The 27,140-nt window shown below is 49.3% G+C and overlaps 5 protein-coding genes and 1 long non-coding RNA gene across 19 annotated transcripts in view; 3 read left to right on the forward strand and 3 right to left on the reverse strand.

The window, feature by feature from the left end:
• The first annotated feature begins 122 nt into the window (after positions 1–122).
• Positions 123–7,164, forward strand: LOC120444436 (sodium/potassium-transporting ATPase subunit beta-1-interacting protein). 5 transcript variants are annotated; one of them, XM_044005779.1, is made up of 8 exons: positions 1,002–1,139; positions 1,193–1,581; positions 1,655–1,792; positions 1,856–1,936; positions 2,000–2,191; positions 2,253–2,313; positions 3,090–3,144; positions 5,763–5,910. In XM_044005779.1, exons 2-8 carry the CDS (start codon positions 1,522–1,524, stop codon positions 5,773–5,775), a joined length of 600 nt encoding a protein of 199 aa, XP_043861714.1. In that variant the 5' UTR covers positions 1,002–1,139; positions 1,193–1,521; the 3' UTR covers positions 5,776–5,910. The 5 variants fall into 5 exon arrangements, with proteins under 5 accessions (XP_039480024.1, XP_039480026.1, XP_043861713.1 ...); XM_039624090.1 differs by lacking the exons at positions 1,002–1,139; positions 5,763–5,910 and adding an exon at positions 123–207 and having other exon boundaries at positions 3,090–5,483; XM_039624092.1 differs by lacking the exons at positions 1,002–1,139; positions 5,763–5,910 and adding an exon at positions 173–207 and having other exon boundaries at positions 1,198–1,581; positions 3,090–5,483.
• Positions 7,165–7,218: 54 nt separating this feature from the next.
• Positions 7,219–9,541, reverse strand: LOC120444437 (angiotensin-converting enzyme). The gene is made up of 4 exons (XM_039624095.1): positions 8,456–9,541; positions 7,793–8,359; positions 7,420–7,733; positions 7,219–7,358 (listed from the first exon to the last, which is right to left on the reverse strand). The coding sequence occupies exons 1-4, from the start codon at positions 9,442–9,444 to the stop codon at positions 7,342–7,344; spliced, it is 1,887 nt and encodes a 628-aa protein (XP_039480029.1). The 5' UTR covers positions 9,445–9,541; the 3' UTR covers positions 7,219–7,341.
• Positions 9,542–10,190: 649 nt separating this feature from the next.
• The window catches only part of LOC120445152 (sodium channel protein 60E), a 29,116-nt gene continuing 12,166 nt past the window's right edge, over positions 10,191–27,140 (forward strand). For 8 of the 10 annotated variants that reach the window (XR_005615723.1, XR_006356462.1, XM_039625317.1 and 5 more), the window contains exons 1-9: positions 10,191–10,283; positions 10,998–11,142; positions 12,724–13,258; positions 19,779–19,990; positions 24,973–25,592; positions 25,668–25,887; positions 25,941–26,075; positions 26,131–26,863; positions 26,923–27,137. Coding sequence is in view for 8 of the 10 variants with exons in the window: in XM_039625317.1 (XP_039481251.1) it covers positions 13,222–13,258; positions 19,779–19,990; positions 24,973–25,592; positions 25,668–25,887; positions 25,941–26,075; positions 26,131–26,863; positions 26,923–27,137 (2,172 nt within the window). In the remaining 2 variants the exon portion in view is untranslated. Of the gene's footprint in view, positions 10,284–10,997; positions 11,143–12,723; positions 13,259–19,613; positions 19,724–19,778; positions 19,991–24,881; positions 24,899–24,972; positions 25,593–25,667; positions 25,888–25,940; positions 26,076–26,130; positions 26,864–26,922; positions 27,138–27,140 lie in introns of those variants that run through there. The other 2 variants (XM_039625320.2, XM_039625321.2) reach the window with 2 other exon arrangements.
• On the forward strand, positions 15,197–18,271 carry LOC120445157 (keratin, type I cytoskeletal 9). The gene is given in 4 exon segments (XM_039625332.2): positions 15,197–15,305; positions 17,139–17,214; positions 17,216–17,261; positions 17,330–18,271. Coding segments are annotated over 4 exon segments (1,173 nt in total).
• On the reverse strand, positions 18,235–19,420 carry LOC120445156 (mitochondrial thiamine pyrophosphate carrier). The gene is made up of 2 exons (XM_039625331.2): positions 18,440–19,420; positions 18,235–18,376 (listed from the first exon to the last, which is right to left on the reverse strand). The coding sequence occupies exon 1, from the start codon at positions 19,409–19,411 to the stop codon at positions 18,440–18,442; it is 972 nt and encodes a 323-aa protein (XP_039481265.1). The 5' UTR covers positions 19,412–19,420; the 3' UTR covers positions 18,235–18,376.
• LOC120445158 lies at positions 22,527–23,143 on the reverse strand. The gene is made up of 3 exons (XR_005615724.1): positions 22,995–23,143; positions 22,810–22,900; positions 22,527–22,704 (listed from the first exon to the last, which is right to left on the reverse strand). It is a non-coding gene; the product is annotated as an uncharacterized LOC120445158 (long non-coding RNA).

Raw genomic sequence — 27,140 nt, forward strand, 5'->3', positions numbered from 1 at the left:
GTATATTTTATACTTTGATAATGGTAGATGACATTTGAAAAGTAACGGAAAATACCATTTCTAACGATTGGTATTTCTCAAAACTGAAATGGTATTTTTTTTTGGCGTTTTCTTTCAGGTCGGAAGGTTTCTTATCGTTTGTAGCACGGTCACACTGCTCAGTTATTTCAATTGTTTGTCCCGTTTGCTCGCGCACTTGTTCCCAGCGTAAGTCCGAAAAGCGTTAATTTCCGAGATAATAAATCGCCGTGGCTGCGTATTATGTAAAGTGGAGTGGTGCTGTGTCGATTTCGCTGCGTTAGGGCCGTTCCAAACATATGGAATCTAAATGCAGCGTATCTTTCCCTCCTGCCCTTGTGTGTGTGTGTGTGTTTGTGTGCATGGTTGTAGTGGGGCTTCCGTGTCGCAAGTGGAAAACAAATGAAATTGAGTTCTCGGTTTGAGTCATATTCGAGTGACAAATAAAGCGCGTCATGCGTTGTCCATTGAATTACAGTTTAATTTGATTACCGGGTGCCGCCAAGCTACGTCCAATCACCGATCGATCATCTGTGAGGGGCCTCAAATATAGACATGGCGTACTCGCACTGGAATGGAGATGCGGGAGCATCTCTGGCTGTGTCTGTGTGCTAATTAATTAATTGCTCATACTTGACCTGGACACTAAGCAGACGCTGTTGAAATCCACAATACATACAATTCATATATATAACACTTTTGTGCTCGCGTAGATGAAATGGGCGAAAATAGTGCGTGCTTGGTTCAGTTCAAGTTACGTGAGCCCCTCGCTTCGAGTGTGTTGGTAGGGAGCATTCCGTGTGCGCGAGTGTGTGTGAGCAGCGGTGTGGGGCACGGGCAGTACCTCTGTGCTCGTACCTAGGTGAAATAGTTTGGTACCCATGACTTTGCCAGGGCAAGAGCATTCTATAAATTACTACGTTCATATGGTGATTTATTTAGAGTTGTTTTCAAAATAACTTGACGGTTCATGTTGAATTAGAATTTGTAGATAAAATATTTCTGGAAATTTAGGAAGCATAACTCAAGTTATATTCATGAAATCATGAACCCCCAGTGCAGTACCCGAGGTTCCAGGAACTAGTACCCTCGCCAGCTCTGTTTAAGCAGGGATTCTCTCGGTAGCGCAGTTCATTTGGCTTAATTTCTCTTTATTTACTCTCGGTTCACACAGATCAGGTTTTGTTCGCTGCTCGACGGGGCAGCTGCATTCTTTCTCGCTCCCACCCTGCCCCTGGAAACCCCTGCACCTGTTCGTTCTCGAGGTGCGAGCGAGAGGCCAAGAGGCAGAGGTAGAGCGGCACTTGCCACGCTTGACTTGCAGCAGGTCTGCAGGCAACGCGGAAATGCCTCTAGGAGACCCAGCTACAGCCGCCGATAGCCACCAGTTCAAGTCCCGATAAGGCCACGATAGACTGAAGTAGACAGCTAGCTGGAAAGACAGATAGCGACGGGGAGAGCGGATTTATTTATTATTCAAATTCTGAATGGAATGACGATGTGATGGGCTCGTGCTCGTGTACGCGGCGACACTTTTTGCTGTCAATATGCTTCCTGCAAGTGGTGAGTAGTCAGCGCTCCGGATGATTAAAATTACAATTCAAAATCTACAACCGCTACAAACCGCTCCCCCTAGATAACGATTATCGAGCGTCAGGTATTCGATTTCCTCGGATACATGTGGGCGCCCATCCTAGTGAACTTTTTTCACATTCTGTTCATCATATTCGGGTTTTACGGCGCCTACCACTTTCGCGTTAAATACATCATCACCGTAAGTGCCCTGATTACCATATCTATGCGATAACCCCAATTTATTTTGTGTGCCCGCCTGCAGTATCTAATATGGAACTTCCTGTGGATCGGGTGGAACGCCTTCCTCATTTGCTTCTACTTAAATGTAGGGCAGTTGAACAGGGTGAGTTAACATAGCTCCATGAGAGACATATCTCTTCTCAACTAGGCGGATCTCTCTTCACAGGACAGTGACCTGCTCAACCTGGGCACTGGCAGCGTATCCTGGTTCGAAGCGAATGGATACGGCTGCAAGCCCACCTACAACATGGCCGCAGACGATTCGTTCCGTCCCCAGCGGCCGGAGCGCGTGGAAGGCTGCCTGCTGGACTACCCGCTGGTGGAGATCACCCACTCGGGGGTGCAGTGCGCTCTGGCGGTAAGTGCTCTACTGGATTAAGTTGCCTGAATTGCGTAAATTGTCTCGCCCACTCCCACAGCTGCTCGGCATACTCGGTGCGATTCTGATTAGTTGCATATTTCTTGACGAGGACGACAGATGTAAGTGGCGCTCTCTGAATGCGAATACGAAACATGCTCGTCTGTCATAAACATCACTAACCGGGAACGGTCATTGCTAACCCCTCTCATCCCCATAAGATCTTTCACTTTCGGGTCTCACTGTGCACTGTGGTGTTTGTTTCCTTTTCTCCCAAAGCCTGCAATATTCCTCTATGTGTAAGCAGTGTTTGTAAAGTTGTCATCGAGAATTCAGTCAATTGCTTATTGTTATTCTCGATTATATCAGGATGTCGATAAGAAGGCCCTTGCCTCCCTACCCAAAAACCCGCAACCTGGAATGCGACTGTACCCCCCGAAAATTATGGTTTCGATTTAAACATAAATTGTATCCTATATTAACCATTATGACGTGTCCATTTGAATTGTGAGCATCTATACATATGCCTTAAAAAACATTTTACTCACGTACCATATAATCGTATTGTTATTCATGTTATGTATTTGTCATTACTCATAATCAAGAAATCAGAAACATTGTATCTGCATATGGACAGCGACACTGTGCAGCTCTAAGCAAAGTTGAAAGAGATGCTTCGAAATGAATTACATGATATCAAATGTGAATGTAAAAAATCCTGTGTTTTACAAATAGCTGAAGAAAGAACATAAAAACATATTCATTTACACAAATAACAGGCTAAATTAATTAATTTTGACTAGTCCTATAATTAGTAAAGTGCTGCACAGTGTCCTGATACCTCCGATGTTTTCCTCAGTTAATTGTTAAAGCATCTTAATCAATTTCTGGTTTTCAGTCGATTTCATGAACGGCGACGCGAAGAGTCCACAGCATACCGTGGTGCACCCAATGTACGTGAGCTATACAAGTATACCCACAACATCCGCAAGCGCCACCATGCAATCAAATAAGCATCTGCAACTGCAGCACCAGCAGCCGCAGCAGAACTCACTGAAACTCTATCATCATCAGCAACAGCAGCAACCCAAACTACACCACTTCAATAAGAACTACCAGTTGAGCGGCAGCAACAATAATACACTGAACAATAATCTCCACCAGCGCGCGCCTGCGCTACTGCCGCCAAACACAACAAATAACCGCAGCGCATCATTCCAACCCCAAAGTCACCCCTCAAACAACCATGTAACCCAGCGCACAGGCGGAGAGGGGAGCAACTGCAGTAGCCTACGCCGCCATAGACACCACCACTCCAAGGCACCCGTCAGCCCCAGTCCCATGTCCCCCCAGACCACGCCGTCACTCTCGTACGCCTCCCTGCAAAACTCGAGCCCCTACCTAGCCGGGAACTCCCTAAGCAACAGCAACTACAGCATATTCCAGAGCCCCGACTCGCTCCAGGGCAGTTCTCATTTCGCCCGCATTCATCACAAGCCCCGGCCGCCCAAATCTGATTATCCTATTTCTGGAGAATGCAATCCGGGCATGGGTATATCCTCGCCCGTCCGTCCGCTCGATCGCCTGTCGCGCAGTCTCGAGGACGACGAAGACAACTTTTCACTTCAACAATTTGCTCCCGGAGAACACGGTGTCACCTACGTCCCTTTTCAAAGTCCCACTCCAAACAGTCTTTTTCTGGGCGAGAACAACAACGCCCAGCCTCACCTCGTCTTCCACTCCAACTCTCGCTCTAGTCCCAACAACAACGCCTATCCCTACGACCAGAACGGTCTGCCCTCTTCCCTCCGTCTGGGGTCAAATTCCAATGCCCGACGACCGACTCACATTCCCCTGCCCACGGTGCCCATGCACAACTGCCAGGAGGTGCAAAATGATGAGGACGCCGATGGCGAGTCCGAGCCAGACCACGATCAGATGCTGACGCCCCCGCCTCCGCCGGTAGTGCGGCCTCACATCCATCAGCGCTTGGGTCAGGCGCCCTACCTAGATCTCTCTCCGGAAGTGGCCGAGCGCTATGCAATTCCCAGCAAGATTGGACCCGGACTTCCCATTCCCCATGGGTCGCCCATGGTACGTCGCAGTAACCGTCGACCAAGGCCATCGAATCCCGTGAACTTCTGCGACCAGATTCGAGCTACACCTCCTGGTTACGTGGTACGCGCTCAGAGCGACGATCGCCTAATGGAACAGGTCGAGGCTGAGGCTGAGGCTGCTCCGCACGTGAATCGTCGGAGCGGTCGCGGCGGTAGCGGTCAAAAGTCCCGTCCTCGTTCTTTCTGCAACTCGATAGTGGGCGTGCAGGGTTAGACTTAAGTACGTCCCGCTGCACTTGCTCCTCCTCTCTCTTACTTATGCTTTCTGCCTAGGCAGGATGGCTGTTACTAACTCTACCAGGATCACTCGATCCCTAAACACATAAAACCCTTCATATACATAGGTGTTGCTGTTTCTTTGTTGTGCCTAACCAGCCGGCTAACCTGGCTAAGAACAGGTCCTAACCATAGCTTCCCATGCAGGCGTTTATCGATTTAAATGATGCCTTGCTGAGGTGACTTTAATTGTGTAAATCTAATTATTAATTCACATACGTGCGAACAGTTGAGACTTTCCTCGAATTGTGATAGAAGGCGTGGAAAGTCGTGACAAAGTGCAAGCCTAACAATTTTTATGTTGAACTGTGATAACTGAAAACAAACATGAACGACAAACGATTATTTAAAAAACGAAAATGTCACAAAAACATTATCAAGAAAAGGATATGACAATTTGTTGAGAATACGAGCAAGATAAATGAAATTTTGAGCCAATTGCAACCAGATGCCTTGGATGAATGACGGAATAGAGATTAGAATATACAACATATATATACCGATGTTATGTGCGGGAGAGCGCAGCCTCCCCAAGAGTTGCCTTTTGTTGTTTAACTAGTAATACATATGAATGTATTTGCCCTTGATTACGAAATGTACTACGATGCAAACTTTAGTTGTCGAACGCAAACAAGAAGTTGCCTATTCCGTTAAGTGTGAGATTCGTTATACAAGCGCAAGCATACGTAAAAACGTTTAGATTTATGTATAGAAATGTTAAGTCTAGTATTAAGCTTGAGGCCACAATATGCATAAGCAGAGCAGATCTAAATCCATTTAGCGTAGACACTACTGTTTTAGATAGATCCCCCATCTTTAGCCATGCGAGTTGCGCTGACTGGTGCCAATTCTCGATGAGATTGAAAACGTTTCCAATAAAAATGTTCATTTACACCATACTACGGGTTATCTATCTCTGTGTCGGAAGCCTTTCTCGTAGCCGATCCTTCTATCCTCCTAAGTTGCTCTCCTTCTGGTAGCTGGCTTTTTGTAGCATTTGTGGCTCTAACCAACCGCTAACCATTGACTCTCTCCGAACGTAGCTAATCCAACTTGTTTAACAGCTCCAATCACAAAAGCACACTCAAAAATAAGCCAAGGTAACTTTGAGCATTGTATCCGCGGCTTAACGCTCTTAACAATCTCCCACTGATCCTATATTGTTCTCCCCGGCGCAGTGAAGCATATTAGCAAGCAGTCTAAACACCGCCAGTCGCTGTACTCCATCGAATTCGGCAGCAGCACCGACACCATCCGGCATGGCGGCCACTCCTTGGGACTGGGCGATCCCCGGGGCGACCAAGACGGCGGCGAACTGAGTCCCAAGCCGATGACACCACGACGCGTCAAGCGGCGATCGGTCATGGCGCGCGGCACCCAAGGAAGGCAGTCAAATGGAGGAGGCTCTAGCAGGCGCTCATACCACGGATCAAGCGGCACCCTGCGATCCAAGCACGGACACAGTGGACGTGGAGGCGGAGCAGACAGCAGTAGCGGAAGCTATGTGAGGAGCAGCACTCGGAGCTCCCGCCGGAAGTATCATCAGAACCCGGTGACTAAGATCATCGACCAGCAGCTACAGCAGCAGCAGCCTCACCTGGGTTCCTTCCACCGTCAGGATAAACTCTCGCTGACTGCCTCCAACCTGCAGTCACTCAACAATGACTTCGTAAACAACACGAATGCTTCCGGCAGCCAACTGGGAAGTCTGGGCAAACCCAACGAGCACTACTACCACAGCTACCGCAAAAACATACCGCTGGACCCCATCTACTACAATACCAACGGTCTAGGAGCGCTGGAGGAGCCGCCGAGCCTTCCGCCGCCGCCACCTCTGCCATCTGCTGCTGCAGCATCAACTCTGCACGCTGGCGGTGGAGGTCACTACAACCCCAGTTATCAACACTCCACGACGCACCTAAACGACGTTGGCCACGCTCCCGATGAAGCGTACAACAATCGACCGCCCTCAGTGCGCTCCAGCTACTCGAATTTTCACGGCTCACGGCCACTCTCCACCGCCTACGGGAATGCCGCTGGCGAGAACGTATTCGCTGGACTGAACGGAGCCAGCGCCAGTCCACCGCAGGCTCCTTGTACGCCGCCCCTCTACCAACAGCATCCCATGCAACTGCAACTACAACAACAGCAGCAGCAGCAGTACCCTCCACCGCCGCCAATGGATCCGGCGCCTGCTTACGTCAGCACTATGTCCTTCTCCAAAAGGACTGCCTCGCGGGAAAGCATCCGCTCCATGGCCTTTCTCAACAACGGTCCGCCCGCCTACAATCTTAACTACCACACGCCGCCCGACTCGGAGACGACCATGTAGTCCTCTATTGGGATGTGGTCTTCATCGTCGCACATGGATCTTGAATTAAACATAATCTTCATCAAGCCATCACCCCATGCCCAAATCATATAATATCTTGTGCAACAAGCCAAGGCAACCACTTCGTGCTTTAACCACATGGATAGCTTATACTTGATCCGTAATATAACGATATCTGTAGTGCTTAATTTATACGTAAGTTTCTGTCGTTTTACCAAAGTGCCTTTGTAAATAAATACTTAAAATAATGGATCGGTTATTTAAATATCAGAACAGATTGTTTTCATAAATACGGCCAAAAAGAAAACTCAATAATGTTTGCTGTTCATTTAGATCATTCTCTCAATACTAAATTGTTTATGTTCATATATTATATATTTCATCTTAGGTATTTGGGTTATATATACCGGTAGATACTTGGGGTCCTAGTCCCTCCGACACACTGAAAAAAAGTACGAAAACATGAGACACTACAAGTGTTGGATATCTCCACCGATACTCACATTCATCTGCATCCCAGCCCGGCTCAATGTCCATTTGCTTGTTGCGCTCCTTCAGCCACGTGAAAAGTGGGGCAAAGTACTCAAGGATACCGCGTCCGCTCAACTTTCGCTCCCCGGTGGCTATCTCCATGACATCCCGCCAGTGCCGAGTGGCTCCCAGCTGCATCATGTCGCTAATCTTCTTGCCTGCCTCTTTGCTGTCGTAGAAATCGCAATTGTGAAGTGGAAAATTGGGATCACCGGGCTTGTACTGGCCACTTGCCAGGCAAAAGGAACGGTAGAACTGGAAACCCAGGATCTCGGCCAGAAATTTTCTGTGGGAGTCGGGGAATAGAAAATTCTTAGCCATCAAATACAAGGGATGCAAACTGACTTGGTGTTGGAGGTTTCCGGATTTAATCCGCGATAGAACTTGAAATCCAGATCGAAGTCCTTGTTAAGGCGTTTTATTGGCGGCTGAACTCCGGCGTATTTGTCCTGGAGGCCCCAGTAGGCGCAGTTATAGTCCTTAACTCCGATCCGCCCGTCCATAACGTCCACGAGGAACTTGTCATTGATGAAGTACTGGGGCACGGCTATCAAGGTGTGCACACCCATGCGGAAGAGGCGGTTAAGGGACTGCTCCTCCGTAAGGCTGTCGTTCAGCAGGATGTGGAGGCGGTGCAGGTGGCGTGGAGTGCCTGAGGCCAGGATGACTGTTTCCGCTATGGCAGCTCCAAAACCAGGACAGGGCTCCGTGTCCAGACCAAACGGCAGTTGCATCTTGTAGAGGTGGTACTGCAGTTCGGCCATCGTGCCGTGAATCTGCATCATCTTCTTGTAGTCCAGTTTGGGGCAGTAGCGCAGCGCCACGTCCGGCGGAAAGTAAAACACCTGCGATTTGCACTCAGCTCCGCCTTCCTCGTCGTTCATCCGGCGGGAAAAGCGGTCGTAAAAAATGCTGTCACCGAAAAATTAGTTATATTTAATATATAAATTTAATATATAAATTTATCCTATTTTTTTTTAATTTAAATTTAAAGTCAATACTACTTACTTCGGCATCACCATTAAGCCCAACGATTCAAAGAACTCGGCGGCCTTGCGGTTGATTTTGACGGGCGTCACCAGGACCTCCTCCAGACGGCGATGAACAGAAGGCAACTGGTGCTGTCTGCCTTGGTGCGGTGTGCGAAAGAACTGGTGGGGGTACCAGTCCTGCGACAGGATCTGGTCCATAATGGGAGCGGAGATGGCGCCGTCGCTCTTTGTGTCCGCCTTTGGGTATGTATTTTGCACCTCGCGGCGCAAGTAGGCGTGCAGTTCCCGGTAGAGCGGCATTATCTCCCACACGACCGCCTCCATTTCAGCTTGGAAGTTCTCCGTGTCGTAGTTGAGGTACCATGTGCGCGAGGGCGTCACATGTCCGTTGTAGGTGGCAGCGATCCGCAGAAGCCGAACGTAGCCGATGAACGTGTTCTTGGCCACGTCCTTCTCGTTGATGGCCTTGCGCCAGGCCTTCCAGTTGGCGACCAGATCCTCGTATAACTTGGTGTGCATGTTCTTGTTCACGATCTGCGGGTACATGGCCAGCGAACCGCGGGTGGAGCAGTCCTCGTAGAGACAGACCAGTGGTCCGTTGACAAAGTTATGAATCTGGCGCAAAAGGTCCTTGGCCTGCTCGTAGTCCTTTGGCCGCAGGCCCTGCAGCTGCAACTTGACCATTCGCTGCACGCGCCTGCGAAGAAGTGGGTCATCCAACTCAGCCACTGGCACAACGCTGAGGTTGCCCGCCAAGTCGTAAAATAGTCGATACGTCTCCGCCTCTACCTCCTGCTTGGAGTTGAGAACCTGTCCGCCCAGCGGCGACTTTCCCTTGGCCGTGAGCTGCACAAAGATCCTGCGGTTCAGACTCCACACGTGGCGCATGCGGTCTCTGGCTCTATCCAGAATGCGTTTGGTAGCCAGTTCATAGTTGGATTGGCAGACTCCGAAGGTTACGGTGAGCAGAAGGACCAGCGACACTCCTAAAAATGGCAACCGCATTTTGACTTTGCTGGCTTCCGTTTCGCCTTGATAAGGTTATCTGAGTGCCTTCGAATGCGACTTGGGATTTGGATTAGCTTCCGACTCTGGTGGCAGCTCGAGCAGAACTGAGTCGACACTGCCAGTCGAGCCGCAGGCTTATCATTCCAAGTCCGGGGCATAGAGCTTATCTGTAATTGCGAAAGAAGCCCAGCTGGCGATCTCCCCAAGCAAACGTTGCGTATACGTTACGTGCTTGTTCTGACATTACGTATACGCTGAGTGTGCCAGCCCGAGGCGGAAATCGCAGTGGGCAAGGCGGAGAAGAGAGGCCATCCTTACACCATTTTGGACTGATGAACAGCGTCCGCATGCTGCTGGTTTTGTTAGCCAGTGGCCCATATTCAAGCTAAATCATTTTGACATATTCCTTCCGAGGAAGGGACAGCGGCGGTAGTCCTTTGCCCCGCGGTGCAGCAGCGGAGGCTTCGGAATTTAAATCGGAGAAATAGAGGGAACTTCGTCGTCGCTCGTGTGGCATGTGGCACGGCATTTGTTTATGCCGGCTGACCTACAAGCAAACGCGAGGGCGCAGGGGGAGACCGAGCACGAAGCCGAGCGTGAGAGCATTTCCCGCGCGAGTCCTTTTCCAGAGAATAGTGGGAAGTTCGCGTGTGTATTTTTTCATCGCTCTGCATCGTGGTCGCCCTGCAGATTACGTCAAACGGAAAGGAAACCCGTTAGCCGAGCTCAGTCTCCGACGAACCTTAGAACCGAGCAGTCGCCATGCGAGCGCACGTACTTACAGTGGCCCAGTGTCATAGTGTCCTAGTGTGAAGTGAAAAAAACCAAGGAATATGGTAAAAAGTGAAAAGTGAAAGGCAGTGAAAAGCCTGAAAGGGCATGGAACATAACGCAGAACTCGCACACACACAGCCGCACAGCCAAGCGCGTTACCATCGCAAGTGCATTCGGTGCGATGAAAATTCTTCAGCGCCCAAAAATAGAGTGAACTGTGTGCTGCATATTGTTGTTGCTGCTGCTGAGTGGGTGAAGGGTGGTGGAGGGGGAGGGGCCACGACGGAAACTAACCTACATTTTCGCGCTCTTTCGCACGCTTTTGCTGGCACACACACAGACACACGTGCGCTGGCAGGGAGGCCACCGTGCTATCTCTTTCGCACTCACCCTTCGGGCCGCGAAAGAAATCAACAGTAAATTGTAATAACACTTCTTAGACTGCCAGTACGCTTGTATATGTGTGTGTGTGTGTGTGCGTGTGTCAAACAATGTGCGTGCCCGAAGTTTTTTGCTTTGTTCTGTTTCTGTTTTTGTTGGTGGTTCCGTTTCAACTCCCCCACCCACTCACATTCACATTGTTGCACAGTTGCGACTAAATAAAAATGTAATTAATGTAAAATAAAATCAAATAAAACACAGCAGCAGGCGCAAAAACAACTGGATCGGGAATAGTGAGTGCGCCAGTGTTGGGAAGTCGATGTTAAAGTGCGAGTGAAGGTGTACGTGTTCACGTGTGAAAGTGTGTAAGTGTGCCTTGTGTGCGTGTGTTGCAGGCCCAAGAAAGTGAAATACGAAAATAGAAATAGAAATTGCCGGAGTGCAAGCACACAAGCGATTACATAAAGCCCCGCTATCATCCCGAACATCCGACAACTGCAGCCAGCGGAGAATAAAAAAACTGATGGCCGTAGCTTAAAGGTAAAATCGAAAATTCATACGCGTGTGCGTGTGTTAGTGCATGGAGGGAAGTTTGGGTTCCAACACAACAACAATGTCCTGACCATAAATTAGCCCTTGATGTGCACTTAACTAGGTGGCCACACTTTCGCTTCGTTTCGTTTCGAATCGCTTCGTTCTGTTCGCACGAAAGAGAGAGCAAAAATGGCGTAAGGGGACCGAGAACAAAATTCGTAGCACAACTTTAGGGGCCAACTGGCAAAGCTCTGCCAGCCGCACTTTTATGAGCCAACTTTAAAACCAACCGCTGGTCACGCCCAGAAAGCAAAGACCAGAAACAGAAGCGAGTATCCCCGCCCCTAAGGGGAAGACCCCACCAAACAATTGAAAGCCAACAACACACTGTTTAATGCCTCGAGCGCCGCTCTCATTGTTGTAATAAAAGTGTTTTTGCCGATTTGTGTGTGTGTTCGGACAGACCAGCAAATGCAGGTGGATCTCCAATGGCACACGACCGCCCAGCCTCCAGGCGTAATGGCACATCCCTGCCACTGCCAGCGAATTTCCGCCAGCAAACATCACGTCAACTGCCATAACGGGGCGGTGGAAACTTGATATTGAATATTTTATGGGCGCCTTCATCTACCGCTTTTCCATTTTTGCTGCCAGTTGCGAGTTGCCAGTTGCTCGCAGACGTGTCAAGAAGTTTGCGAGGAACACAACAGGAAGCACCGGCCTACACAAGCACCTACACACCCATACTCACCCATACACATGCCCATATAGTATATGCACAACAATGCCGGGAGCAGCATCAACAAAGCGCTGAGCAATAAGCAGCCTCGCCCCTCCCCGCCCCACTTCCCACGCCACTGCCCACGCAACCTCATTGCTTCTTCGTTGGGCGCCATTTATCAATTCTTGTATCTTACTTGTGTTGTGTGTGTGTCTGTGCGGGCGATGCTAGATTGTGTGTATGGGTATGCCCATAATGTTAATTAACTTTATCTCGCTCAAGCTTTAAGACTTAAAGCGGCACTCATTTCCCGGCCCTCGTCCCAATCCGCATCCTCCCCCTTCAGGTGTTTATCTCTTCCGTTACGCACATTACACATACGTAAGTCGAGTGAGTCGTTACGTTGCGTATACGTACTGCACTCGCAGAAAGCGGTTTCTTAGTCTTGAGGAAGTATACATTCGGTGCTGACTGCTATTTTGGTTTCATGTAACAAAATCCGTAAATTTCTTTCTCTTTTCAATTGCCTTGTTTTCATTTACCAGCTTTTTCCCCTAGTAACTGGATTGTCTGGTCTGAAATAAAGAGGCGGACTGTAGGGGTAGTATAATAAACAGAGTTTACAAATATATTTTATCGTTTGTTTGGTTTTTTTGGTTACTCTTAGAACAATCTCTTGTTTTTTTCTGTGTGTAAGCCGCGCGCATTGGTGCGGGTGCTTTGAGCTGTCGGGGATTAGCGCGCTACCAATTACCATGAGACGACGCAGAGCAATTGCCGGCAGAGGCGATTTAATTTACTCTCATTCCCCCTTCTTACATAAGCTTAAATCTTTCCACTTACATCGAAATCTTTCTTTCGTTTAGAAAACATACGCATCGCGTCGCATCGCATCGCAAAATGTAAAGCAATAATCAGCACAACAAAGCCAAAGCTCACAATAGAAGTAGACGAGCCGGAGGAACTGAGCTGGGGCGATGCCAAATGCCATTATTGGAAACGGTCGTAGTCATAAGATTTGCATAGTATAGCAATAGCAGAAGACATCATGAAAGCCCCCAGCGTGATAAGCACAGCAACAAAAGCAACAGCAATAGTAGATACTAGGCACAACATGGTTAACAAAGGGAACGGTGACAATATTATCGGTAAACTGAGCGATCCGCTCGCTTGAAAAGTGAGATAGACATATGACTAGTGTTCGAAAGTCGAGTGAGAAGCCTGGCAAGAGAGAGCGCGACCGAGCCATGCAGCTGCCCTAAGGACCTCGCCCAGGACGACGACGACGACGACGAGGCTAAGGACCAAGAAGCAACCGCAACCAGAGACAGCAGCACCCAACAAAACGACGACAATCAGTCAAGATGAGTGATGATCAAGCGACGTCCAACGATGAGAAAGGTGAGTCCCCTAAACCGCTAAGCCCTCCTGATACTGCTATTGATAGTTTTCCAAGCCACCCGGCCTCATAAATATTATTCCCAAGTTGTCCAGCGGGGAGTTGGAGGAGTAAGCGGGAGGCCATCAAATCTGTATGCGGGAGTGTGCAAGGTCAGGAGGGCAGGTGTCACAGGGCAGGACTTGTGCTCCTCCTCCTCCTCCTCCTCCTTCCTCAATCAGCTCCTCCGACATCCTGACAACGACACCTGCACGCCAACCAAAGAGAGTCGTGCACAGTGGTTGTGGAAGCCCAGTTGTCGCATGACTGAAGTTACAGGATTTCTTTCTATAGAGTTATTACACCTGTACTTGTAATTCTACTTCATTTGTGGGTCTGTTTAAGTTTCCTTTTACATGCCGCATACTTCTTATCTGACTTCAAGCTGACAAATTGCAAACAATATATTAGTAGGCCGAGTTATGAGCTCAAAGTCGGACATTCTTCATCAGGTTATTGCACACACACCAAAAATTCAGTGTGGCAGCCACCCACAGTGCCACATAACGGCAGTTGGGGGCGGGAGGACCGAAGGCATTTGCTTTTTGTGCGTGTTGAGCGTTTTCCTGCCACTTCCCGAACTCCTGTCCGCTGTCCGGTCCTGCTCATCAACATAATTAAATAGCATTGCTCATTGTGTGCTGGGCGATTGCTGTGCCGGTTGTGCCTCGGATGTGGGGCATGGCATGGGCGTGGGTCTTCTGCACTTGGGTCCTGTTTCCCGGGTCCTGGGTCTTGGCCAATAAAACGAAAATGGAATCGAACCAGCTTAATGGCGGGGCAGGGCGACCCTAAGGCCGTTTAAATAAATGATAAACAAATCGAAAATGGGAAGCGCTTTTGCCGGACGCAAAAGTTTCGGCTGATGACTGGCCATAAGTTACGCAATCGTTTTCGCAGGCGCCGATAGAGAGCGCCATTTGTCCTTTCGGCAGGAGCGGGTGGGTGGGCCTTGGGTTGATAAGTGGGCGCAGGGAGCAGGGCGCAGGGTGCAGGACGCCATTGTCAGCGGAGGATATTCATTGGGGAGGTGAACAATGCACAAAGGCCAGCGGGCGCTGCCAGCTGCGGATTACGAATATGAACGGAAACGGAAACTAATTAAATATGTAGAGCAATTGCTGCTGCATCTCGCTTTATCCTACCGATTCACTTTTTCACTTTTGTTGGTCCCGCATCAGTGCAGCCAGTGTTTCGGTTTCTCCTTCGGCTCGGCTTGGGCTTGAGCTTGGGCTTGGGCTGGGGCCTGGACCGACCACCTTCCTTTCCGCCTTGCCAGTCTCGAATTGGATTTGGATTTTGGCCAGGGCCAGGAAGCAGTCGAGAGCACTGTATGTATGGAAAGTGCCCCAACTGCGAGGGGCGTAATTGCCCCACCCCCTAAGCCTCCGCTCCGCTCCGAGTCCCAATCGCAATCCCATTTCAATTTCCATTCCCATTCCCGTCACCATTGAACTTGCTCAAAGGTCTGCGCAGCTGCAACTGCAACAGAGGCAACAGCGCCAGTTGCAACTGCAACAATAGCTGCACTAAAAACAAAAAACGTTTAATATAAAACCGGAAAATCAGAAACAACGCAGCCGGTCCATTACGATTTGCTATAGTGCCTATTAATAAAGAAAAACATCGAAATGACTTTCTACACTTTCTCCACACAATTTGCAGTTTTTAAGAACATCGCATGAATCACTTGTACCAAAACTTTTCTCGCCGTGTGTGGATGCAACTGGTTTTTTGGGAAAACCACGACATTGCACGTTGCTAGCTGCTTTTAAGTTTTCTGTGTCGGTGTGCAATTTCCTTTTTTGTTTTTGGGCGCCTTGAGAATGACTTTGCTTCCGCGTGAAGATGCGGCAGCAGGTCTGGAGTTTCGAGTCGCGAGCCCGGGTCGATTATGCAACATGGGGAAGATGTGCGTCTTTGTTGCATCTGATGTTAATGTGCGACCGCCAACCGGTTGCCCATCGTCATTGCCGTCATCGCCGCGCCAGCAGAAGCAGCTTCATCATCGTGAGCATGGCCCTCGCCAGCTGAAGATGTAATCCCCACTGAAAGATGCTCCGATGGCACTGGAGTGCAGGCCATGTGCTCCAGCCATGGGCTCCAGCACAGCGGCTTCCAGTTCGAACTTCATTCGCCTCAGCATCGTCATTATGACGATGTCGATGTGGTTTGATTGGCAACAGATTATTGCGTCGGTGTCCCGCTTGCTGCTCCCAGCTAGTTCCTTATGTAAGCCCGCTTTGTTTACAATCCGAAACAGTTTAAATGTGGATTAATTATTATTCGGCAGTGATGGAATCTGCCTAGCTGCATAGCGTCGTAGCTGCCAGATGAGAAATGATAATCAGCGACGTAATCGAAATGGCCGGATGGCCCCGATTCGCTGGCTCGGCTCAGTCCAAGTCACTCACTGCTAATGAAAGCAGTGGCTAATCAACAGCGAAAGCATGACGGTGGGCGGAGGGAGGAGGGCGGAGGCGTACTGAGTGGTGGGTGAGTTGGCGGTGTTGGGGCTGTTGGGTGGCCAGTGGCCATGACCTCTCTCCGCCAGCAGTCGGACATCTTGGTGATGGTGATGTAAGCGCGAACAAAACCCATTGCTGCAGCGCCGGGGCATGACAAGATATTTTTGATGTTGCTGCAGGCGAGGCTTAACCCAATAACGCTCGAGAGTCTCTTGCCGAACTGGCTTTCTAAGAGGGGACCTGACCTGGCCCAATCCGAAGAACAGTGCCTGGCTCGTTCCCTGCCCCACAGCCCCATAGCCCCCCTCCGTGGAGGCAAACAAACTTATCTTGCTAATTTCCGGCACGGGAACGGCCATCAATGGGTTAATGACTAACGACGGCCAGCAGCCGGCGGGCAGCAGCCAACCTGACTAACCTGGCCAACCAATCCGGCCAACCCTTGGCCAATCGTTATGCAAGTCTGGACCAACAATAAGGAATTGCCAATAGGAAGTTCGTCGTATCTGCATAAAATCCATAAACATGAACGTCAACAAAATACCTAACGGTTAACAACCAGCATCGGCGATGTGATAAAGTAGCAATAGCAATAGCAGCTAGCTCTGGGCCAAAACTGGAACTGGTCAAGTTGCATATTACAACAGTTTGAGTTTCGGTGTTAGCTATTTTCGGCGACCAGCCCACGAGGCTTAGGGCCACTCAGATTTTCTCTCGAAAGAAAGTAGAGCACAGAAGCGAATGCTCCTCGGGAGAGAGTGACTTAGTACACTGGGAGATAATACACAGCTTATTAAAACCCAACTTTTTTAGTTCCAAGGGAATAATGTTAATAGAAATCAGAAATCAACTAGAAAAACATTCTTTATTATGCAGCTTGGATAAATCTAGATACAGCTTCTAGACATATAAAATACGTTTTTCTTACGTAAATATATCAAAAGGAATTTAAGATATCATTTGGCGATCTTAAATGGGTCTAGGAAACCGGTTTTGTTTATCATATAAAATATTGAAAATGGAAAACCAAAGATGACTGATACACTCAAGTTGGCATCACAACATGGGATTTGAAATAATTTTGGGACACTTTTTTCGTGAGCCGAGCGGGATTGCGATTGCAAAAGGGCACATGCTGGGGATGATGTGAAAGGTCAACACTCTCGCGATCTTCGGAAAGGGAGAGTGAAGACCGGACGGCCGAGAAGAAAACGAAAACGAAGACGAAGACGCGGCCATGTGGCCTTCAATGGGTCGCGGTCGTGAAGCCCCAGTGGTCTGGCTCCACTTCATTCAGCTCGTCGTCGGAGAAAGAGATTATCTCTGCACTTGCTCCGCGGCGAGCGATCGCTTATATAACCCCATGGCTCCCGAGTGCAGAAGAGGGCTATAAAACGGCGTGTGCCCACGATTGCCGAATCATTTCCAGTCGGTCCAGAGGCGAGCAATCATTCGAGTCCTTCGCAGCGAATCCAGAGAAATGGCAGCCCGTTTCATAGTGAGTTTGGCACGACACCACGTCAGTTCAGGTGGATCCTAACTTAGATTCCCTCCTCCCAATCCCAGATCAGTGCGCTTCTGCTGGCTAGCCCAGCTGTATGGGGCAAGCCCACTTTCGGACGAGAACATGTCCACATCCGCATTCACCTGCCGGAGAGCGGTGGGGATCACGGCGGCCACGGAGGCGGTGATTTTGGCGGCCATGGAGGTGGCGGCTATGAGGTTCACTCCCACGATGGCGGATACAGCGGCGGTGGAGGAGGTGGTGGCCATGTGAACACCTATGCTGTTATCACCGAGAACCACGGATACAGTGCCGGAGGAGGCGGAGGCGGTGGCGGTGACCACGGATACAGTTCCGGCGGATATAGTTCCGGTCATGATGATGCCAAGATTGCTGCTATCGCAGCTGCCGCTGGCTCGTCCTCTGATCACGGACATGGTGGACATGGAGGCAGCGGCGGACACGGCGGAGGTTACGGTGGCCATGCCATCGCCAACATTGCAGCCATCGCCGCCACCTCGGACTCTTCTGCTCATGGTGGCAGCGGAGGATACGGAGGCTACAGCGGTGGCGGTCACAGCGGAGGAGGTCATGACACCCAGGTGATTGTGGCTGCTGCTGCAGCTGGTGATTCCCATGGTTCTTCCGGCGGATACGGTGGTGGCTCCTCTGGTGGATACAGCGGTGGCTCCTCCGGTGGCTACAGCGGTGGCTCCTCCGGTGGCTACGATGGTGGATACTCTGGGGGATCCTCTTACAGCGGTGCCTCCTCCTACAGCGCTGGTTCGTCCTACAGCTCCGGAGGATACAGCGGTGGACATGGCGGCGGCTACAGCAGTGGCGGCGGATCCAGCTACGATACCCAGGTGGTGGCTGCAGCCGCTGCTTCCGGCAGCGGTGGCTCCTACGGCGGATCTTCCGGCGGCGGTGGCGGTGGCGACGGATACAGCTACTCGGCGCCGGCTTCCGGCGGCTGGGCAGGATCCAACCCAAGCTGGAAGTAGACGGCAATGTCCGTCCGTGGCCATCTGGTCGTCTAGTCTACTGTTCACGTTTAACTTATATTTGACATGTTCGCTCATCCATATTCCACACATTCTCCCAAGATACTGGTGTACAAATAAACCATGTTAGTGTAATAATTTAAGCCAACTGCCCAGCGTGTGATTTACCTAAGCCTTGTCACGTTTGTGCCGATTTTTCTCCGCCTCTTTCATTGGAGCTATATAGTGGCGCTTAAACATGTCATAAATGGAGAAGTACACGGCACTCATCAGGCCCGCCTTGAGCAGGGTAGGCGACATCCCCTTATAGAAGCCCCCGAATCCTTCCTCCCGGAACGTGGTGGTGATGCAGCCCAGGATCGTGGGGCACTCGGGGTTGCGGCCAAAGGTCTTGCGCTCCTGCTTGAAGGCCATCAGCTGGATGCGCTTCTTGAGCAGGTCCGCCGGGTAGACGATCATCTTGGCCAGCACCCCGGACAGTGCCCCATTGAGGAAGAGGAAGCCTCCGTGGATCTCCTGGCGCTGGTCGGGAGGCTTGGCCATCAGGACGGCGGCGTTGAGGTACTTGTAGAAGAGAAAGTTTGCCCCCACCAGCGGAAACACCTGCACAAGCGTGAAGGGCAATCCTCGGGACAGACCCGTCCACCCCTCCATTCTATAGACCTTGCGAAGTCCAGAAAAAGTGTTCATCTGGCTGCGGCGCGAGGAGGGGTCTGCGGCCACCATCTGGGTTCTCACCACGTCAAACGGCTGGGCCGCCACGGCGCCCAGACATCCGGCTATGCCGCCGCAGATGAAAAACATTAGGAAGGGGCGCTCCGTCCAGAAGTCCCACTGGTGGGCCATGGAGCGAAGCTGCTCGTAGGACCAGAACTGCACCAGAGCGTACGAGATGCTCAGAACCTGACCGGAGTTGTGACCCCGGAACATGCCGCGCATTCCCTCCTCGGCGTACACCGACTTGAAAGCGTGGATGACCCCTCGGTACTTGGACCCGTGATGGTTGGTGACTGGTTCCACCTGCATCTGGAAGCGTATCTTCAGCACGTCCAGCGGCTGGGTTATGGCCCGCGTCGCAGCTCCGGCGATTCCGCCGCCGACGGCCTGCATTATCTGGATTTGAACCGAGTTCTCGGGCATCGGATGTGGTGACGAGGAATGGACGGGTGGGCTTTCGGTCCGGGGCGAGCTCCCCAGCACGGCAGGAGCTATTCACTGTACAGATGTGGACGAGGTGGTGTGTTGTCATTCCGCAAGCTAAATTCTCTGATACTGTATAAGAAATCGGCTAGGCTTTTTTTAAGCTCCGGCCCATCACACACGTTTTTTTTTTCAATTTACTATTTAGTCGAATTTTTAAAATACACAATAATTTCTCTGACAATAATGTAAAAGCTTAAAATAAGTGAGGTGTCTACGTATTTACCTCCACATTAGTTGGGGTCTGCATATGTACATATATGTTTATGTTGCTCCTCCCAGTGCTAATCCCTTCGATCTCTTTCAGCCGTCGCCAAGCACCAGGTTGTCGCGTACACGCAGAGGTCGCAGGTCAAGCACGAGAACCGGCACATCCAGCTGGTGCGGGAGTACGGCTTCCACCCGCGCACCAAGGCCTCCGTGGAGGACGGCGACGTGCTGCCCCGCAAGTTCGAGCCCTTTCCGGAGCACATGTACGGAAAGCCGCTGGAGGAGATTGACACCTTCATTTACGAGGAGGTGAGTACTGCCGCATTAAGCCTTCCCTCATTATCCGCGGCCTCGCCTCAGTTGGCCGCCCATTGGCTCTAATTAAAAAGTCACAGGCAGGCGGCGACCACCAGACCCCAGATCCGTGTTCTCGTGGTGGGGCAGTAGGGCAATCCTCGCGGTGGTAGGCGGTGGTGCTGGAGGCGGAAATGGAACACGGCGGGCGCGGCTGTTGCTGCTTTTGTTTTGATACCGTCGTCGCGCTGCACTTGCCCCATTGTGGGCACAAGTGGAAGTGCACTTTGGCGCAGGGAAACTGCGGTTAATGGAAACGCCTAGAACGGCCCTCGTGGGTCCTCGAAAGCCGAAAAGGAAATCAGCGTAAATGCCGCTCGCTCGTTAAATTTCAAAGCCGGGAATAAATTTTGGAACCACATCAACTACAGCAACATCAAACAAAGGACACACAGTTGCAAACACGTCTGCCCAAGTGCCCAAGTGTGAGTGTGTAGGCATGAGCTCGGTGCTGGAAATATGGGTCATGTCATGCACAGGGCTCCGGGCAGCAAAGTTGACAGCCGTATTTACGTGACTCAAACAAAGTGGCCGGTGCCACTGCCACTGCCGCAACCGCTGCCTCTGCCGCAGCAGCCGCGGAGGACAAATTATAGGCGAACATGCAAGTGTACTCAAGACTTGGCGGCTTTCGCGCCACGTGTCGTGGCGAAATAATTCCGGATAGCAGCCGCGGCCGGACCCCCGGACGAACTGGACTCGACTGGACTGGACGGGGCTGAGTAAACATGCAAGTGCCCAGTCCACGGGGCTGCACAATATAATGGGAGTTACGGGGAGCGATAAGATGAGCGTACCTGTGACGCCGAGTGATGTGTTTATCGATCTACCGGACATCCCACTAAGTCCAAGACAAACAAAGTCCGGCAATCTATAATTAAATCTTATTGGCGACATGCTTGCAGTCCTGGAACATCCCACTGCGAATCTCGACGCTCTTTCTGGGTCACTCCTGCGATGGGTGCTGCAATGTTGTCCCACATTCTATAATTAAATCCAGAGTGGTTGGGTTTTTGGGGAAGCAAATGAGAACGGAGTTTCTCCGGTTGCCTAATCTGTTGAGCACACGGCTTTATTTAATCCGTGCCACAGAATCGAGGCAACTCCCAAGGTACCTCCCCCCTCTGCACTTGGCTTTCCTAGCTGTGGCTTTAGATTTGATTATTTTGTAGCAAAATAATTGCTGTCTTAAGCTTATTGATTTTCTGTTCAAAATGCTTTGAATAGACAGGGGATTAAGTAATTGAAACTTCCAACTATTACATTCTAATAACAGCCAAGACATTGATTCTAGGCTCTTAGTAACTATTGCTCACCTCTGGTAGTGCCCTGGGATTCAGGCAAACCAAACATTCTTAAACTATGCCTTTGAGTAAGTTTCCTAACCAAACAGCGTAGGCAAGCAAGCCTGCCACCCAGTGGCTTCCATCCGCATCCCAGGCTAGTTGCCTCCTTTGGAAATGGGTTGCATGGCTTTCAAGCAGCCACTGCAGGTGCAGAATCAAAGTGCTTAATTGCATTTTAATGGCCATCTGCTGGCAAACAACGCCCGCCTGCTCGTCTCCGGCGACACGATAAGACACAGACGCCGCATGTTTGTCCGGAATCTCTACAAGCTTCTACACAGCTTTTCATTTCGGGCACTTAAAAATACACACGCTTATCCTTAAGCTTTCCGCTCCGCTCCGCTGCTTGCCGGATCCACCAACCACCAACTACATTCCGGGTAGGAAGGGAACTGGATAGGCATGCAAATTTACAGCCAGGCCCACAAAATGGTAAATGGCAAATGCCACCCAATCGAAATTTTTGCTTGTTACATTAAAATTTCTGCTTACTTGGCTGGGCGACGTTTATGTGTGTATTACAGTGACGAACGAACGACCTTCAGACGAGCGTGAGTCTGGAAGGGGGGGGGTCGGTCGGACGCTACTGGGCCAGCCGAAACATCATCCTCGGCAGGCACATCTGCATATATAATTGAAGGAATCAGGGCGCTAATGAACAACTCAGTGCGGCCTGGGCGGCTGCCTTAAGGTTTGGTTCTCGTTGCTCCCCTTTGGAGGCAAACAAATCGATTTTCCGAACGTGGCCAAGGGGCAAGAGCGGAACAGCATGACGAGCGCAGGACACGCGCTCCCTGGGGTCGCAGGAGGCAGTTCCTCCAACCGACTGCGCCTTGAATTACCAAACCGTATTAGCCGATTTGGAGGCAATTTATTGGCCTGCCTCGAGCTGATCAATGTTTAATGGGGCCTTTGCGATGGGCACCAAGTGAATCCAATCCGCCGGTTGGCCGATAAGCATCCATCGGCAGGAAGTGGGCTAAAATCTGTAATCTGAACAGCAAGCAAAACACTTTTGGCAAAACGTGCTCCCGCGCTCACGCACATATAGACACATGATTCGCGAATGTGGTTATGTCGAAAGAGCACGCTGGCCCTTTTCTCACCGCTCTCTTTCTTCTGCCACTCTTATTAACAACGCATGGTTTAGTTGTGGAACCTTGGCGAAAATCCAGTAATTTATTAGAATCAATTTTACGTGAATTTTAAATGCACATATACGTTTGTGTGAAAACTGGTTTGCAAAATTACATGTGGGCCACTTTTTTGGGGCGACCCAGTCGGCGTTTTTCGTTTCGGTGTGTTAGCATCAATCAAGAGTTCCTGCAAGCAGAAGGGAACTTGGATTAGAACCTCGCGTGCGGGCAATGGAGTGGTTTGGGAAAGGGTGCTCCCAGACCAGAGGCTGCGGTCAGCGGATGAACTCACCATTTAGTGGGCAATGGTGCAGCGATTACTTGGACCTTGCACGCATCTTCCTGCGTTTACGCTTCAACCTACGCATACGCTTCTTACGCCACTGCAAACGAGAGAAATATCACTGTTAGTTGCTGTTCACTTGGGTGCGTTTCACTATATTCCAAAGGGAAAATTTTCTCTTCGCGACTAATTACCTTAGCTCTCATTTTCCTTCTGGTCTGGACGACGGTTTGAGAACGAAAGAACGAATATCAAACGGAAGTCGGCCTGCTAGGCTCGCGTGGCCATTTGACAGCACGCTGAAGGGTTGCTTCGGTGCGATAGCTGCCTATCGATAGTGGCGCTGCCACCTAGCACTGCCACCTGGCAGTGCTGCCATTTACTTTTCGCGCTGGTGCTGCCAGATCCGATTCCATTTTAATAGGATTTAAAAAGAAAGTCCTGCTTAATTGGAAATAGTTCGGCAGCGCTCAACAAGTAAAAAGTAATAAGAACTGCACAACGGTTACCACCACACCGCCAGGTGCCCCAACTGGATAAATAAAATCCTCCACCGTGCAGCACCCTGTACTAAGCGCGCTTTTTTTTAAAATTCCAGACCTTCCGTGTGTTATCCAATTGCAAAAAAATTTGAATAAAATAAAACTTTTTGGTGTAAACATGTTTTGATTAGAAATTTAATTATGAACTCAACGAGGTATGCCATTCCATATTCGGACCAATATTTCGAATGTTCTGATCAAAATATTGATATTTATAGTCGCAAAATAACAGAAAAGCGGTTATCGGCAAAAAATCATCATCAAAAATTGAAAGAAAAGTGAAAATAATATTTTTTTTTTTGAAAACACAGTCCGATAGGAAATTTAATTACGAGCTCAACGAGGTATGCCATTCCATATTCGGACCAATATTTCGAATGTTCTGATCAAAATACTGATATTTATAGTCGCAAAATAACAGAAAAGCGGTTATCGGCAAAAAATCATCATCAAAAATTGGAAGAAAGGTGAAAATAAATTTTTTTTTTTTTGAAAACACAGTTTGATAGGAAATTTAATTACAAGCTCAACGAGGTATGCCATTCCATATTCGGACCAATATTTCGAATGTTCTGATCAAAATACTGATATTTATAGTCGCAAAATAACAGAAAAGCGGTTATCGGCAAAAAATCATCATCAAAAATGGGAAGAAAAGTGAAAATAACATTTTTTTTTTGAAAACACAGTTCGATAGGAAATTTAATTACGAGCTCAACGAAGTATGCTATTCCATATTCGGACCAATATTTCGAATGTTCTGATCAAAATACTGATATTTATAGTCGCAAAATAACAGAAAAGCGGTTATTGGCAAAAAATCATCATCAAAAATTGGAAGAAAAGTGAAAATAATATTTTTTTTTTTTGAAAACACAGTTCGATAGGAAATTTAATTACGAGCTCAACGAGGTATGCCATTCCATATTCGGACCAATATTTCGAATGTTCTGATCAAAATACTGATATTTATAGTCGCAAAATAACAGAAAAGCGGTTATCGGCAAAAAATCATCATCAAAAATTGGAAGAAAAGTGAAAATAATATTTTTTTTTTTTTGAAAACACAGTCCAATAGGAAATTTAATTACGAGCTCAACGAGGTATGCCATTCCATATTCGGACCAATATTTCGAATGTTCTGATCAAAATACTGATATTTATAGTCGCAAAATAACAGAAAAGCGGTTATCGGCAAAAAATCATCATCAAAAATTGGAAGAAAAGTGAAAATAATATTTTTTTTTTTTTGAAAACACAGTCCAATAGGAAATTTAATTACGAGCTCAACGAGGTATGCCATTCCATATTCGGACCAATATTTCGAATGTTATGATCAAAATACTGATATTTATAATCGCAAAAACACAGAAAATCGATTTCCGGCAATAATCCAGAATCACCATATAAAAATTGCAAAAAATTTGAAAAAAATAAAATCCGATTCCATTTTAATAAAATTTAAAAAGAAAGTCCTGCTTAATTGGAAATGGTTCGGCAGCGCTTAACAAGTGGAAAAGTAATAAGAACTGCACAACGCTTACCACCATCGCCAGGTGCCCCAACTGGATAAATAAAATCCTCCACGGAGCAGCACCCTGTACTAAAGGCGCTTTTTTTTTAATTCCAGACCTTCTGTGTGGTATCCAAGCGGTTCCGGAAGAACTACATCCATCGCTTTACGGGAACCAAGAGCCTCTTCCTCTTCTACCCATGGAGCCCAGCAAGGCGCGTTTGCGTCTACATCGCCACCAACCAGTTCTTCGACTACTGCGTCATGGCCACCATCCTGTTCAACTGCATCTTCCTGGCCATGACGGAGACCGTGGAGGAGGCGGAGTACATCTTTCTGGCCATATACTCCATCGAAATGGTCATCAAGATTATTGCCAAGGGATTTCTGCTCAACAAGTACACGTATCTGCGCAACCCGTGGAACTGGCTGGACTTCGTGGTCATTACCAGTGGCTACGCCACCATCGGCATGGAGGTGGGCAACCTGGCGGGGCTGCGCACTTTCCGCGTGCTGCGCGCCCTCAAGACGGTGTCCATCATGCCCGGATTGAAGACGATCATCAACGCGTTGCTGCACTCCTTCCGCCAGCTGGCGGAGGTCATGACATTGACCATCTTCTGTCTGATGGTCTTCGCGCTCTTTGCCCTCCAGGTCTACATGGGCGAGCTGCGCAATAAGTGCGTGCGCCAGGTTCCCACCGACTGGACGAACGTCTCTCACACAGACTGGCAGATGTGAGTTGTGCAAAGAGTCAGAGTCTCGCTTTCCGGTCAGAAGTGCGATCTAATCGATGACTTATTTCGTTTCAGCTGGGTCAACGACACCGACAACTGGCTGTATGACGAGGATGAACTGCCCGTGCTGTGTGGTAACTTAACTGGAGCCCGCCATTGTCCCTTCGAGTACGTGTGCCTCTGCGTAGGCGAGAATCCCAATCACGGCTACACCAACTTTGACAACTTTATGTGGTCCATGCTGACGACTTTTCAGCTGATCACGCTCGACTATTGGGAAAATGTGTACAACATGGTTTGTGTTTCCAGGGTCTTTGTGTTTTGAGGGTCTAATCACATTTCTTCCAGGTGCTGGCAACATGCGGTCCCATGAGCGTCTCCTTCTTTACGGTGGTGGTTTTCTTTGGCTCGTTTTATCTAATCAACCTGATGCTGGCTGTAGTGGCGTTAAGTTACGAGGAGGAAGCAGAGATCACGAACGAGGTGAGTTCACGTAAACCCTATTTTGTGCATTACTAACATTTTAATGGCTCTGCAGGAACGCAAGAAGGATCTATTGGACCACCGGGACGACTCCACTTTCAGCTTCGATCCCTCGGTGCTTAACGTAAAAAAACTGAACAAGAATAACAAAAAGAAGATCGACTCACGGAAGGGAGTGCTCTTGGCATCGTACAGCAAGAAGAAAACGAGACGAAAAAAAACCAAAGGGGGGAAAGAAGGTGGCACCAACGGCAATGGGAACGGCAGCAACGGGGACGACCATAAATCCCATTCGGCCACCCCCAGTCCTGGACCAAGTCCCCGCCACAGCGCAACCGAATGCCCGACGGCACTTACTATCCAAGCTCAAAAACAATACCAGCAGATGGAGCAGCACAAGCTGGCCAAATCAAGCACTGGCGGCAGCAACTCTGCAATGGCCCCCACGCCCAAGGGGCGCATCAGCTTCCAGGACACCGGAATGGGCGTAAAGAACCCCAATATGCTTTACCCCTCGGACTACAAAGGGCAGCTCATCGCCAGCAGCCGCCAGCCTAGCTCCAACTCAAGCGGCGTAAATCGCGAGTCCTCGCAGGACGACTCTGGGGTAGTGGACGATCACGAGGAACAAGATACGAACAACGACTTGGGACACGTTTCCACTGTTGAGCTGGCCCTTTCCCCACGCGAGGTACGCCTTATTAAGTGCAATGGAAACATTGCACGGATCAAGAACCACAATGTGTACGCCCTGCACCAGGAATTCTCTTCGGAGGTGGTGGTGATCGGTAAGTAAAAAAAAAAGTTATGTGAATGGACAGATTATATGCAAATATCACTATTCAAGATGACCTACCCGACCGAAACTGTGATCGTTGCGTTCATTGGTGCACCGACTACGAAAGCTGGCTACAGTTTCAAAACTGCCTATACAAAGTGGTGAGGGATCCTCTTTTCGAGCTGGCCATCACACTTTGCATCGTGTTGAACACCGCCTTTTTGGCCATGGAACACCACGGGATGAGTGAAACCTTTCGCAACGCACTGGATGTGGGAAACAAAGTG

This window comes from Drosophila santomea, chromosome 2R (assembly GCF_016746245.2).
Source record: "Drosophila santomea strain STO CAGO 1482 chromosome 2R, Prin_Dsan_1.1, whole genome shotgun sequence".
Lineage (NCBI taxonomy): Eukaryota > Metazoa > Arthropoda > Insecta > Diptera > Drosophilidae > Drosophila > Drosophila santomea.